This window comes from Miniopterus schreibersii, assembly GCF_964146895.1.
Source record: "Miniopterus schreibersii genome assembly, chromosome: 5".
In the NCBI taxonomy this organism is placed as follows: domain Eukaryota; kingdom Metazoa; phylum Chordata; class Mammalia; order Chiroptera; family Miniopteridae; genus Miniopterus; species Miniopterus schreibersii.
The window spans coordinates 46,239,964-46,254,897 of record NC_138106.1 but is presented as its reverse complement, the minus strand read 5'-3'; the positions used below and the strand labels follow the sequence as shown (position 1 = coordinate 46,254,897).

At 45.8% G+C, this 14,934-nt stretch overlaps 1 protein-coding gene across 1 annotated transcript in view; it reads right to left on the bottom strand.

The window, feature by feature from the left end:
* SLC12A8 (solute carrier family 12 member 8) overlaps positions 1-14,934 on the bottom strand; it is a 112,607-nt gene that overhangs the window by 20,854 nt on the left and 76,819 nt on the right. The window contains exons 7-9 of the mRNA XM_081138151.1: positions 12,688-12,775; positions 10,762-10,849; positions 3,759-3,905 (exon numbers count right to left, since the gene is read on the bottom strand). Coding sequence (XP_080994277.1) covers positions 3,759-3,905; positions 10,762-10,849; positions 12,688-12,775 — 323 coding nt within the window. The remainder of the gene's footprint in view (positions 1-3,758; positions 3,906-10,761; positions 10,850-12,687; positions 12,776-14,934) is intronic.

Genomic DNA, 14,934 nt, shown 5'->3' with positions numbered 1-14,934 from the left:
TCACTCTCTCTAAAAATCAATGGAAAAAATATCCTCAGGTGAGGTTAACAAAACAAAAAAAGAAAGAAAGAAAAGACAAGCCAATGAATAGGAAAAAGTATTTGTAAAGCATAGAGGGGTGGGCAAATTAGGCTTAATAGGTGTAATACAATTAAATAACACAATAATCAATAAATAATAATACAAGAATAAACTGTTTCTTGTACTCACAATTGTAAACCTACTTTTGCTTACCCCATATAATGGCCAAAGGGTCAGCCAGAATATACCAAAAAAAATCCCCACAAAATAATTAGAAAAAGACAGACAACTCACTAAAATAATAAGGGGAAAAAGTGCTCATTATTATGTTTAACATATTAAACATATTAAAGATGCCCTATCTCATTATGTAATCAGGAAAATGAAAATAAAAACCATAGTGAGATACCATCACCCCAGATGGGCAAAAATTAAGTTTAATAATATCAAATATTGGCAAGAACATAGAGAAACAGGAATGCTTATCCACAGCTGAAAAAGACGTATAAATTGGCATAACTACTTTGGGAAAAGATTTTGGTGTTCTCTAGTGAGGGAAGATACACATACCTTCCAGGTATTAATTGCACTAATAAGGGTGTCGTCTGGAAGACCTCTACATGTGCGCCTGTTTACCAGCACAAGGACCTTCGCTGCACTGTCTGTAACAGTTCCACACTGGAACGACCCCAATGTCCATCAACAGCCAAATGGATAAATAAACTGTAGCAATGAGGAAATGCCGTAAATGGATCATAATAAACAAACTGCTGCTACGAGCTAACACGTGGATGAATCTCATAAACTTAATGTGGAGTGAAAGAAGCATGTCACATCAATACTAAGTTAAAGAGCAAACAGAATTAAATTATTTTGTTTAGAGATGCATATGGAGTAAACCAGGAGCTGGCAAACTATGACCCTTGGGCCAGATCTGGCTACCATCTGTTTATGTATGCTCAAGAGCTAAGAATGGTTTTAGAGTTTTAAACAGCTGGAGGGGGGAGGGGCGGGTAATCAAAAGAAGAGTAATATTTTGTGACATGAAAATTATGTGAAATTCATATTTCAGTGTCCCATAGCTGGAGTTTATTGGAACACAGCCTCACTTACCCCATTGGTGTTATCTGTGCCAACTTCTGAGCTACAATGACAGAGTTGAGTTGTCATTGAGCTAGAATGACAGAGATCGTAGGGCCTAAAAAAACCTAAAATATTTACTGTTTGGAACTTTTCAGAAAAACTTTGTCAACTCCTGAGCAAACTACAAAGAAAGTAAAAAATATTATTATCACAGAAGTCAGACAGTAGCTCCACAGTGAGAGGGATGGGGCTCTGACCAGAGAGGGCGTGTGGAGGGTGGCATCCAGGGGCTGGCAGTGCTCTTGGGTGGTGATTACAAAGATGTTCACTTCACAGTTAATCTTTAAACTATTTGTGTTGGTTTCCTGATCTTTTCTGTATATTGAATAAATCTTAAAAAATTTTAAAGTTTCTTCTCTTCCCAATAAAAATGTACTAATAAAATTTAATCATATGTAAAGCTTTGAAAAAAGGTTTCAAAGTTCAAAAGCAACTGACAAATTAGAAAAAAAATTTGTAATACGTATCACAAAAATTAACCTCCCTAACAAAGAAAAATCTTCTAGCAATTGAGAAGAAAAAGACCAACAATCACAGAAGAAAAAAATACAAATGACTCTTTGAGGAAAAATGTTCAACCTCATTCATAATAAGAGTAACACAAACTACAAATATCCTAAGATGCCATTTCTCACTACACAATGGGCAATAATTCACATTTGACAGTGAGCTGTGGACAAGTTCATTGCTAACACTGTGATGCCTGGGGCAAGTGTGCAAATGACAGTCCACACACCTAAGTCTAAATATTTGCAATTATAAACCAAGCTATCAAACTGCTAGATCACATTTGTTCTAGCCTTTCCTTGGCAAACACACCTGCAGGACGACCGGGAAGGTTGGTTTAGCGTTCTCGCACTCCTCAGAGTTCCTCACTGGGGGATGGCCATGCACAGCCTCCAGCTCACAGCCATGCCCCTCCCCTTCCCAGACTACACTGCAGGGATCTCACATCCACATGTGGACTTCAGCCTACACCCTGGCCCTGGAGAGGACAGGCCTAGGGAAGCAGCCCTTACAGACCCTGGATGTGGGCAGGGAATTCCAAGGTGCAGTGTACCTGGACCATGGTGTAGAAGCGGGGCATGGGACCCAGGTGGGCATGTCCCCTTGACCTCATGAACTTCTTACCCCAGGGACCAGAAAAGAGTCCTGTAAAGCAAGGTCTTTTGGCCCAAGTCTAAGAGTGGTGCTGGCTGTGGGGAAACAGAACTCTCATGTATTGCTGGTAGAAGTACAAAATGATACAAATCCTATGGAAGGTGTTTTGGCAATATCTATTAAAATTAAAAACACACCCTTTGACCCAGCAAACCCACCCATAAAAATGTATCCTATAGATATATCGGCATATATACAAAACACACACACATGTCCACAGGCGTGCACACACACAGATTATTCTTTGTAGCTCTGTTTACTGGAAGGAACACAAATGTCAATTCATAGGAAACCGGTTAAGTAAACTCTGGTATAGCAACATGAGGAAAGAAGAATGAGAAATTCTCTCTACATCCATATGAAGATAAGATTTCTAAGCTATAGTAAATGAAGAAAAGCAGGGCATAAAACAGTATATGTTGAACTCTATCTTTGTATAAAAATAAAGGAGAGATGGATTCATAAAAAAACTAATAAAAATAGCTACAGATAGGGCATGGGTGTGGTTGGGGAAAGAGAGAAAAAGGTTTATGACAGGAGAAAAAATTCTCAGTGTGTACCTTTTACATCACTTTCAGTTTTGAACCCTGTGCAAATATTACCTAATAAAAAGAAATGAAATTAAAATATAATAAAAGGCATATACCACCTGGAAGGTACAGAAACAATAGCCATTACTTCTATCAGCCTACACTGACTGATGCATAAGAAGTGGAGGAAGGGAAAGGGAAGAATTAAAGACTTGCAACCACGTGGCCCTGACCCAGAGGGAGGCTCCAGATGGGAAAGGGGTTGGGCCGGGCCTCTGTGGTGCTCCAACAACACAGAAATGAACTATAGCTTGCAAACCTCATTACTGGGAAGTGGGGTTCTCTCTGTTTACCTCTCTATTGTCATCCCCTCAGTTTTAGGAATGTCTCCCTTGATCATTCTGTGGCCCAACCAAGCTATAGTGAATCAGCTAAGGCTTGGGTCATGATAATTAATAGGGGGCCCAGAGGCCAGAAGTGTGGGAAATCATCATAAAGCAACCCCAAAGGGAAGGTGAACTCAGGGCAGAGTTAAGAGTCACAGGACCAGCACCCCTCCTTGCCAACAGATTCTTTCTTCTATGCTAAACTTGGAGGACCCCGAGTTTATTGTTATTAAAGGATGTGGCACTCCCTGTCCCTCTGTGCAGGGACCAAGGTGTTTCTGTAACAGCGATTCCATGGTAGCAGCCCTGGGTGGCTGTGACATGAGCAGCACTTTGTCCTGCTGGCCCCAGCCAAGGCAGCCAGAGGACAGGGTGAGAGAGATGACCTCTGCATTTGTGTGTCTCCCCACCCTGGAGAACTTGACCACTAGCTCTAATCAGGGAGCCTTAAGCAATTTATTCGCCAACAATCAGGTTCACAGCAAGACGGACATTTGTCAAAAAAAAGGTTACTCACCCCTTGCCCCAGACCAGCCAGTGCAGGAATCACTTTCTCCTGGGCAATGCACTGCAGGATCCGGGGAGCCCCATAAAGGCCTCCCATACACGAGGCCAGGGACGAGATGTATAAGCCCAAAAGGAACAGGAAGCCCACCAGGGACACCTATATGAGGAAGCAGTTCCATTACCCAGTGCCATACTCTGCTTCTGACCCTTTCTGCTCCCCTGGTACCCACCCACCTGCACCCCATCTCATCGTAAGTCCTCTAGATTCAACCTCTTGGACACATTTCTGGCATCAGCCCCACCCCACTTCATTCACATTGCCACCATTTCACTGTGGGCCACCATCATGTCTTATCTGGACCACACAGAGGTTCTCAAATTATTTGTGCACTGACTCACCTGCAGGGCTGTGAAAAGAGATTTCTGGAGACCACCTCAGAGTTTCTGACTCAATAGGTCTGAATTTCCAACAAGTTCCAGGTAATACTGATGCTGAGGGTCTGGGACTACACTTTAAGAATCACTGACGAATAGCAACGCTAATTGGCCTCCTGCCTCTAAGCAATGCCCACACTGAATCATCCCTAAGCATCTGCCAGAGTGACCTCCCTAAACTCAAATCTGACCATTAATGTCTTTGCTGCAAAAATATTAATGGCTCCCGCTGCCCTGACATATGAGGCCTTCCTGGTCTGTGACCTCCCTAGCCCTGTACCCTGCACACTCAGTCTTTGTCAGCATGATTTCCCTGCCTGCTGGAACCCTCTGTCCACACCGTTACTCACTGTCTGTTAAAATCCCAATTGTGCTTCAAGCTTCAGCACAAACCTCCCCTCCTCCATGTGGCCATCTCCAACCCCCTCACAATAGTGGTTGCCTCTGGGGCTCTGCAGCACCTCAATGTGAGACTGAGGGCACCTAGTACACGGCTCCTCTATTGGCTTCCTTTCCACAGGGTTCCTGTCTCCTTTACCCTAGTATATGTGGTGCCAACACAGAACTATAACTATGAATGAATGAATGAATGAATGAATGAATGAATGAATGAATGAATAAAATGAATGAATGGGATCTATGACTCCTATGGCCCACAAGGCACAGCAGATAGAATAAGAGAGAGTATAGTTGTTCTGCTTCGTGTCAGCTTGTGAAAGACAAGTGCTGTCCACCATGCAGCTGTGTCACAGGCTCTGTCATGAGTCCACCTCACCTCCTGAGCTGAACCCACAGGGAAGTCTCTCTGTTTTCTGGATTATTTGAGCTGCCCTTCTCCATTCTACTTTACTTTTGGCACAGTCATCAGAGCTGTGTATTCCAAGTGCTCATTTGCCCAACGATTACGATGGGTTAGATTTAATTTCCAGTTTTGTCACTTACCCCTTCTCCACGAAAACTCACCTGACCCCATGTTTTCACTTTCTTATTTACAGTGCACCACATCAATGGTATCAAACTATACAGAACATTGGCCCCTGGTCAGACCTCTTTCCAGAAACCAGCATCAGCCGTGATTCTTGATGGGAAATATATTTTTTTAAGAATATATTTGTAGGACACTAAAGGGTCACAGAATCATCAGGAGGCTGAAGGATCAGGCTTGAAAAAAGGCAAGACCTAAGCCTGGAGGCTCACTCAGGCTCATGAACAAGAACAGTTTGACCAGGATGCTACCAGCACCTGGCTACCCTGTGGATGAATTCTCACAGTTCCTTTCTATTTGCCTCATTCATTACCTTTGAAGCATCTAATGGGCATGTGCCCTACCAGGACCACAAAGGGTCAGGCAAGAGAGGGTCTAGTCATTTGGGCTTCTGTAATATTAAATGGGTCTCACTCCCTTTAAGACCACACATAGATGGAATCACCTCCAAATGGTCAGGGAGGCCAGAGGTTTGATGGACATGACTAAGGCCTATGACAGAGCCTGCCTGGTCCCTAATTCCATGGAGATTATTTTCCCGACATGCATTACTTCATCTTATCCCCTATGAATCGTCCCTATTTCTTCAGTGTCACAGGTCTCTTGTGTCTGTCCCACCCCTTACCCTTTACTTACCATTTTATTACTAGAGGAAGTTAATGTCATCTAATGTTTCCCATCACATTTTTCTGTGCATGCTGATGGCATTTTGTTATTTTTCTGCCCTGATATAGTTTACTGTCGTCCGTGGTATAGTTAGTGATGCTCATGGCTGATCTTGCAGTGTACCCCTAAGCTCCTCAGGAGCAGAGCTGGTCCCCTCCCTACTGCACCTGACAGACTCTGGCAAACAGGCCCAGCCAGTGCCAAATGAATTCATGAAGCTTCACAACCTCACTGTGGCTCATGCCCTGGATGTCTTGCAACATTGTTAGATAAACTGGTCTCATTATCAATCCCCCAGCCACTCCGAGATGCAATCATTCATCTATAACCTTTGTTTCTGTCTTTGTTCCCAAACGCATCCTATGCTGATTTTATAAATACATAGACTGTGTGATGAAATGTGATCAAAGCTTTTTGAGAATCTAACTCGGTAGTTCTCCATTCCAGCTGTGTACATAAGAATCACCCAGAGATTCTGCTTTGATTAGTACGGAGTGGGGCACAGACATTGCTGGCTTTCCAATAGCTCCCCAGGTGATTCTAATGTGCAGCCAGGTGAGGACCACTGGGCAGGACATTGCACTCTCTGCATTTTCCCCTCACAGAGCTCTTCAGACCAGTCAGGCATGTTACCTCCTTGCAGAAATTTCACTGCTTCTTATCAAAAAGGTTATACATATTTATGTTTAAAATATCTTTTTCATATAAAGCCTATCCATTTACTCAAAGTGGAAGCCAGGCTGCCCTTCTAGTCCAGTGTCCTTCTGGTGTTGGGACTGACCTCAGGGACTCAGTTTCTGGCACTGGAGGCAATGACACAGTGACTCCCTGGGACTCCCGCCGAGCCCTCAGGCTGTAGCCAGAGCGGGGACTGTCTAGGTACAGTGACTTATTTATGTCCAGTTGGTCAATTGTGTTTACAATAGTCTGTTCACTCACCAATCTTTTACATAAAACTATCATTCAGCCAGTTTTCCGAAAAATAAATGAAATGTTGGTCCTCACATCTAGATAAATCAAAAAAATTCCATTTTATCTCTTCCCACCTGAGTCCTGTCTCTTCCTTTCTGTCACCCATCTGTCCATGTAGGGAATATCTGCTGAGGACAAGTTATACACCTGGTATAGTGCCGGGCACAGGGCAAGACCTTATAGGTGCAACAGTAACCCACACGGCTTTGCTTCCAGTCCTTGCACAGGTTAATGACTTTTGCTCTTCACTTGGGACTGCAAACTTGCTAACTGTGCCAGTGGAGGTAGAAATAAGACTTTATTTGAGCAGGTGCCTTTCTGTCCTACACCTGTTTGAGCCATCACAAAAACCTCTCTATCTTTCCAAACAAAATACTATCTGGGGTGTGAACTGCCCTCATTTCTTTTTACAGTAACTACTAGAGAAAATCATTAATTCTCTCTCTCCGCTCTTGGTATTTTTGTCTCAGCTCCTATGGAGCTGCATTCATTAAGAGATCCCTCCAACCCACTGACTGCCCCTTTCTCTTGAAGGATTGAATATGAAGTCACTTGTAAGGTGCTCATTCTGCCTCATCTCATTCCTGTGGCCCCTCGACATTATCAAGGAGTACATCCTAAACCCTTACAATCCCAAATCTATTACTACAGCGATGTCTCAACAGGCCCCTAGTTTTCACTCGCATCCTATTTCCATAGATCTGGGTTCTCTAATACTGTCCTCACTAAGCAAATTGGCTAATATCTCAACTTTGAGTCACGTTTCCCCCCTCACTTGGTAGCCATTGTCCCTAAGGAAACGAAGTTGCTTCCTTGCTGAGAGGCAGCACTGTGTCGGTGATGGAGAGAGGACAGCCGGGCTGGGGGGGGGATGCGGAGCAGCTGGCTAGGCTCGCTCACCAGCCACGAGCCCTGCCCCACCCTGTCTTCCCATGTACAACTTGTGAACACACGAAACCATGCCTGTCACAGCCAAGAATGACTAGAGTTTGTTCTGTGGGATACCCTATTTTTAATAAATATGCTGTTGGGGTATTTTTCTTACTTAATCTATTCTTACTTTGCTTGTTAGCAAGTCCCAGGTCCCCTAAAGGACTTGTGTGGTGTGTTTTTTTGATGTATAAAGAACAGTTGGGTGGGTTTTTTTCCTGGACTGTATACAATTTTATTCTGAAACAATCATTTAATTTATTTAACTTTACCCCTTCTAATATCTGCTCTTTATGCAATTCCTTTTTGTAAAACTGAATAATATTGGGATTGCATCAGACTTTAATAAGCACCTGCCCGGTACAAGGTACTGTGCTTTGCATAGATTACCATAGAGCCACCACCCACAACGTACTCCAGATTTTTTAGAAAGCATAACATTACTGAGACTGACACCTGAGAGCCAGAAAAAAGTTCCTGTGGAGCAGGGACATAGGCAAAAAAGAAAATTCTTAGAGAAACTGTGGACTAAGGAGCCAAATAATTAGAAATACATCAGAGAGGCTGCAGGAAACCCAGAGAGAAACTGATGAGCTGAGCAGCTGCAGGTCAGTGGAAAGGAATCCAACATAGCCAGTAGCCACTGAAGGTAACTGTGCTGGAGGAATGTGCCCAAGGGAAGGAGACGTGCCTGGAAGAGGTTGGTGAGAACCATCCCGAGGGGTGTACGCTGGAGGCCCAGCCTGCTCTGCAACCAGAGGTGAGACCCTCTGGGCACACAGACCAGACCAAGAGGCCTTACTGCCCCAGGACTCAGGAAAGCTCAGAGATGGACAGGCTCAGGACCGGGACCACAGCTAAGATGTGAAGCCCAGGCGAACAGTTCATTAAAACCACATCAGGGTGGTAGGCTCTATCAAGTGACCACGTAAGACCAGGCATTTGTACCTTCCAACGTCTATACATTGCACCCTCCCATTCTCCGGGGACTGTTAGTAACATTGTCTGTGGCCCAACTTACTGCCTGGTTATAGTACCGGCTATCACAGCCAAGCCAGTCCCAGGGTGGGACACCAAAGAGCAGGAAAGGAGAAAAGCCAAGGTTTAAGGCTTTAAGGGAAACTCCTGCGTGGTCCTCATTGTGGCAGGCACACCAGGGAGCTGCTCTGTTGGTGTTGCCCTGGTTGGTTACTTGTTGCACCAGCCCATCTGCTACTGAGAACCAAGAACAGTATCTTTTCTTTCTTTCTAGGCTTTACAGCTCCTATTCCAGGAAGCGGTCTCTCATCCTCTCCAAAAACTAACTCTCCACCTCTCATCCTGGTGTGTGCATAACAACATTCCAACATATTATTGCCAGGCATGGTTTAGCACATGCTTCCAACCAGCCAAGTACTTGCCTAGCTGTTTCACTGTCTGGGACAGGTGGCATTCCCAACAAGCTTCCCCCTGGATGTTTCTACTACTAGTGGTGGAATTTCTACCCTCAGAAGTTCTCCCATGCTGTTCACAGAGATGTTTTTACTCTCTTGCTGTGGTGGCCTTCCTTGGATACAGGCTGCCTGCCCTCCCACAAACCCATTCTTAGCTTCCCCACAAAGCAGGGGAGGGAGGGGAGAGAGGAGCCCCAGCCCAGTGGATAATTTGCCTCATTCCATCTAGATCAGAGTCTCTGATGGTTGAAAGGACCTCTGAGAGGCAAGCCACTAGAAAGGATCCAGCCTTAGAAGCAGGCAGAGCTAGCTGGCCACTGGCACTTGCAGCCAGCAGCAGGCACCTCTCCTGGTCAGAGGAATTGCTGCTCCTCGAGGCCTTTAATTCCTTTAATGCAGCCAAGCTTTTCATTCCACAATTAGAGAAAAGGCCCCTGGGAGATGAAACTCAAGATGAAAGCAGGCATGTAGGCATAAACGAGGGCCATGGATTCCTTCCCTGAGAGTAACCTTCTCGATGGGGCTCTGAAACCTTGGGCCCTGGAAGGTGGGTGACAGTGCTCTCACTGCCACCCCTTTCAAAACCTGCCTCCAAGGTAAGGTCACAACCCCTGAAAACAAAAATCACCTTTACATCAGCGTCTACAAGCCTTAAAAAGAAGCCTGGGATAGTGTGTAAACCAAGCCAAATGTAGCTCCAAAAGTTAGAGTTTCCTACCCTGGGGTTGCCCCAAGCAGTGTGCCCCACCCCCTTGAAGATCAGCAAGGCCTCTCCAAAAGGAAATATGAGCAGTGATACTCAGGAGTTAACTGAGGAAGAAAAGTTCCCAGCCTACTACATTTCTCTGTGATGGAAATTGCAGGGTTCACTTCCCTCCAAGAACTTAAGGGAAGGTAGGAGTTTTGGGGGATTTCCAGAAAAGTGTTTGGCAATCTCATTCTCCTGGGTCCCAGGGGTGCCAAATGAGTGTCCTTGACCTTCACCTGACCTCCAGCCTGCTAAGGGGTGGCTGTGGAACGTGAGGAATTCCCGTCTTCTCAGGGTAGGAAGTTCAGCTCTAGAAATAAAGATGTTCCAGCCAAATCCATCTGGCCCACCCCCTCCCAAGGGGTCAGGGTTCTCAGAGGACAAGGGGCCTCTTGCCCTGCCTCCCCCAGGCTCTGCCCTGGCACTGGGATTCCTCCATCTCCCTCCGCCTTGCTGCCCTCCTGTCTGTCCATCAGCCACCTCCTTACCTGCTCCCTGTGAGCAGCACCTTCTGCTCAGGGTGGCAGCTGAGGCTATTGGCAAAAATGAAGGGCTGGTTGAGCTGGGGATTTCAGGTAAACAGATTCTGTTCTTGTCCTGACTCCCTGCCACCCCCCTATTTAGTCACCTGGTTGCACATGCCTTTACAGGTGTTCTTATCTGTTTCTAGGGATCCATAGAAGACCCTGTACCTTTTTTGTGTTTTTGCCCCCATCCTTCTGTCCTAGGCCCAAGACTACGTGGATTCCCAGGCAGGACTGCAAAGGGCAGGTTGCTATTTGTTGATGGGAACAAATAAGTGTCCTGGCACACGGAGCCCTCGGTCAGTGCAGGACTCACCCACCTTTTCCGCTATCAGGAAGTCATAGCGAAGGGCCTCTCTGGTGCAGATGGCGCCGAGCAGGAAGACAAAGACGATGTACAGAAACCACCTGCAAAACACCCAAGAGCAGAGCAAACCCCCCCACCCCAAGCCTTGGCCAACTCCATTCCAACTCACTCCACTCAGCCTTCTGGTTCCCAGGGGGACTTGACTCAAAGGAAAGAGAAAGGCCGGTCATGAAGCCTCCCTAGTTCACCTGGGGGGCACCTTCCACACTCTTTCTCTATAGCACATTTCTTAGCAAAAAGAAAGTATCATTGTTCTGTCTCTTTTTCACAGTAAAGAAAAACACACAAAGTGTGTTGGAGGTGGGGGAGGGGAAGGCCCAGATGGCCTCTAGGTTGCCAGGACTGAGGCCAGACTTGATGAGCAGCCCACCCCTTCATTCCGCAAGAACAAGTTGATGATCTTTGGCTCTGGATGATAGACAGCCTCTAAGCCCTGCTGTTCTTTGGCTCCTAGATGGTAGACAGCCAAGACAAGTGTAAAAGACCTGCAGTGTCCTGGCTCCACCCCCAGATGCCCTGTGACCTTGAACAAGTCCTTTGATCCCTGTGGCCTCATTCCCATCTAGGCAGTGAGAGGATGGGCCAAAGGTTCCTCCTGAAACCTCTCAGCTATGACCAAAACAAGACAAGTTCTTTCTTTTCTTTCCTTCCCAACTCTCTTTGTTGGCTTCATCAGCTTCCCAATATGATTGATTGCCCTATTTAGCATAAAATAGATGGGTGCTCTGGGCCTGGCTAAAAGCAACAGTGTCAGAACAGTAAGCTATGAGGAAATTCAGCATTTGTGAAATACATACGTTAATATTCATAAATGTCACGGTTAAATAATGCAGGCACATTTAACCTTTCATGTTATTGTGGTGTCTCCAATCTCATTGCCTTTCACACCTACCCAATGAAGCCTTTTTCTCATGGTACAGCAAGAAAATCTAAAGATTCTAAAAGGTCAGAAACAGGCCCAAGGTCACCCAGCCTGCTCATGTGCGTGGGTGGTGCAGTGGGACCTACAAACCCAGGATAGCCTTGGGGTGGTGCAGGGAGGCTAGCTGGGGGAAGAAAGACCAGTCTCTAAGTACCTACTATGTGCCTCTACACACAGTATCTCCTCCACAATCTATGGGGCCCACATATTTTCAATCATCCCCATTTCACAGGAGGAAAAAAAAAAGAAGTCTCAGAGAAGTAAATAAATGGCCCAAAGTCACGCAGCCAGCCCTGGCTGGTTTCGCTCACTGGTTAGAGCATTGGCCTGAGCACCAAAGCATCTCAAGTTTGATTCCCAGTCAAGGGCATGTGCCTGGGTTGCAGGTTTGATCCCTGGCCCCATCGAGGCGTGCGCAGGAGGCAACCAATTGATGTGTCTCTCTCACATAGATCTCTCTCTCTCTCTCTCTCCCCCCCCCATTCCTCCCTCCCTTCCACTCTGTCTAAAAAGCAATGGAAAAAATATCCGCTGAGTAAGGATTTTTTTAAAAAGTCACACAATCAGCAGTATAGCTAAAATGCAAATCCTAATCTGACTGCAAAACCCTTCATCCTTATGCTCTCTCCAATGATCCTGGAAACTCAATGGTTAAAAAATCCCCAAATTCAAAATGGGGGTGGGGAGGAGGAGAGGCCAGGAGGCTGAAGAGAAAGGGAAGAAAGGAATGGGTCTGTGTTAGTGACACTTCCCACATTCCCAGGCAGGGTGTATGAAAGGGCAGTCATCTGAACCCACCAGACTTGAATTTTCCAGCCCGCTGAGCATTAAAAGGAGGATCGGAATATGAAATAGATTGGTCAGAGTCAGGCACTCTCAGAACAAAGGGGCAAGCCCCTCTTTGGCCTGGAGTTTTCTCTTCCTCTCTCCAGCCAAATGCCACTGAGGGGAACTTACGAGATGCCAACAGCTGCTAGGGAGCCCAGGGGGATGCTGGCAGCGGGCTCCCTGAGGTCACCCCCCATGTTGAAGCCAGCCATGACTCCTGAAAGACATCCAGATGGGAAAGGGGTGAGCAGGGCACGCCACCAATCACCTTGCCCTCCTCAGGTCGCCTCCTGGAAGCTATCCCTTGGCCAGCCCTCCCATCTGCAGCTCTGTAAACCTTGCTTCACAATCTCCCCTGGCAACTGGGGAGGCATCCAGGGGCATGAAAGGGACCTTTGTGGGTTGAGCGATGCTGAGGAAAACGCTACTGGCTACAAAAGCATCTTATAGCCCAGTGCAAAGTAATGAGGGTGAGGGAGGCATCTGGCAGGCTGCACAAAGGTCCCAAGGCCATATGCTGAGCTCTGCCTTCCACTGGTCAACACCCTGGAGAGGCTCAGCTTCAGCAAACCTCCCACTGCAGCGCGTTCAACAGAGTTCCTTGCCTCTGCTGTCCATCGTCTACACTGGGGTTCAGGTGTCCTGGGGGCAAGTCCCACCCAATAGTCAGAGCCAGAGACCACATTCAAACCTGCTGAGCTGCCAAAGGCTCTAAACAAATTCAAGACCAATCCTGATCCTACCAACACTGAGTGACATCACAGCTATTCCCAAGAACACTTCTGAAAAGCAATTAGTAATGATGGGGGAGACAGCACCGTGGGGGTGGTGAGGAGGGGAGTTGCTCACCTCTGTACACACACACACACACACACACACACACACACACACACACACAGGGGAAAGCAGTGTGCTCTGAACATCAAATGCGGGTCCAGCCCACAGAGCTCTACCAGCCCTTTCTTGGTCAGGAAAGCCTCGCTGAGGGTGGGTGCATCTCCAGTGTGGCCTTGAAGGACGAGCTGCATGGCTCAGGGGGAGGAATGGACTAACCCCATCATTATGGATTTATGGACACTTTCAACCTGACAAAGCCTGTGCTAAGTGCTCTACATGCATTTTTATCTAGTTTAATCCTCACAACAGCCACATCAGAAGAGTAGAATTATTTCCCCTGTTTTATGGAAAAGGAAACTAGTACTCAAAGAGGTTAATTAAAATAGCCTAAGGCCACACATTTACTAAGTGGTAAAAGCCATGATTCAACACTGATCTGTCTGACTCCAGAAATTATGCTCTCCCACCTCTGTGGTAATATGTACAGAAGCTCAAGTGAAGTGGAGCGAGGAGTTAAGGGAGAGCCTGGGGCCAGAGAGCTAGTGTGGGGCTGTTTCACAGATGACCCTGAAGGCTGGACCAACCCTGGGGCCCAGCAATACTTTGACCCAGCAATTCCACTACTAGGATTTTATCCTAAGTAAATAGTCAAGGATGTGAGTAAAAATTTAGCCAAAAATGTCTATAAATGCTTTTTTACAATGGTGCAAATTAGAAAAAAACCTAATGTCTAAAAATAGCAGATGGGCTAAGTAAATGATGATACATCTTTCAATAAATACCAGGTCACCAATATTGTCAGGAATATGTTGTGACATGGAAAGATATTTAAAAGGTATTGTTTTGTTTTCAGAGGCATATTAGAAAACAGAACATATGGTATGATCCCATTGTAAAAAATAATCACACATAAATAGACGCATAGGAAAAGGAACTGGAATATGTTTTAAAATGTTGACAATATTATTTCTGGGTGATGAAAAAAATCTCTTTTCATTTTATTACTTATCTATATTTTCTCAGTTTTCTACAGTAATCATTTTGAAATGAGGGAAAAATAATTCTTAAAGGACTTTTTGTTTAAAATGGCACGTTAGGCACATTTTCTTTCCTCTGCTTCCCCTCCCTCCCAAGGTCCAATGAAAGGGTAGTAAAGGGGAAAAATGAATACAAGCCCATAAGCAAAGAGGATTGGGACAGGGAGTCTTAAGTAGATGAAAGGTTTCCGACAATGTCTGGAACACAGAAAATGCAGATAATGATAAAGAGTGAAAGGGAAGGAACAGAAAGCTTTGGAATGCTCCTCTAGGGGATTTGAATAAACTGCCCAAGGAAAACCAAGGCTGCTAGTGCGGATGTCTGCACCCCAAATGGAGCCCTCCTCAGAACCAGCCATTCTCACAAATGTGCTGCCGTCTACTTTCCCATGAAGAGGGAGCCCCATCAGGAAAACAGACCCACAGGCACTACAGCAGGGAATCCACGCCAGCAACCAAAGATTGCCAGCTGTGTGATGAAAACCAGGAACAAACACACAAA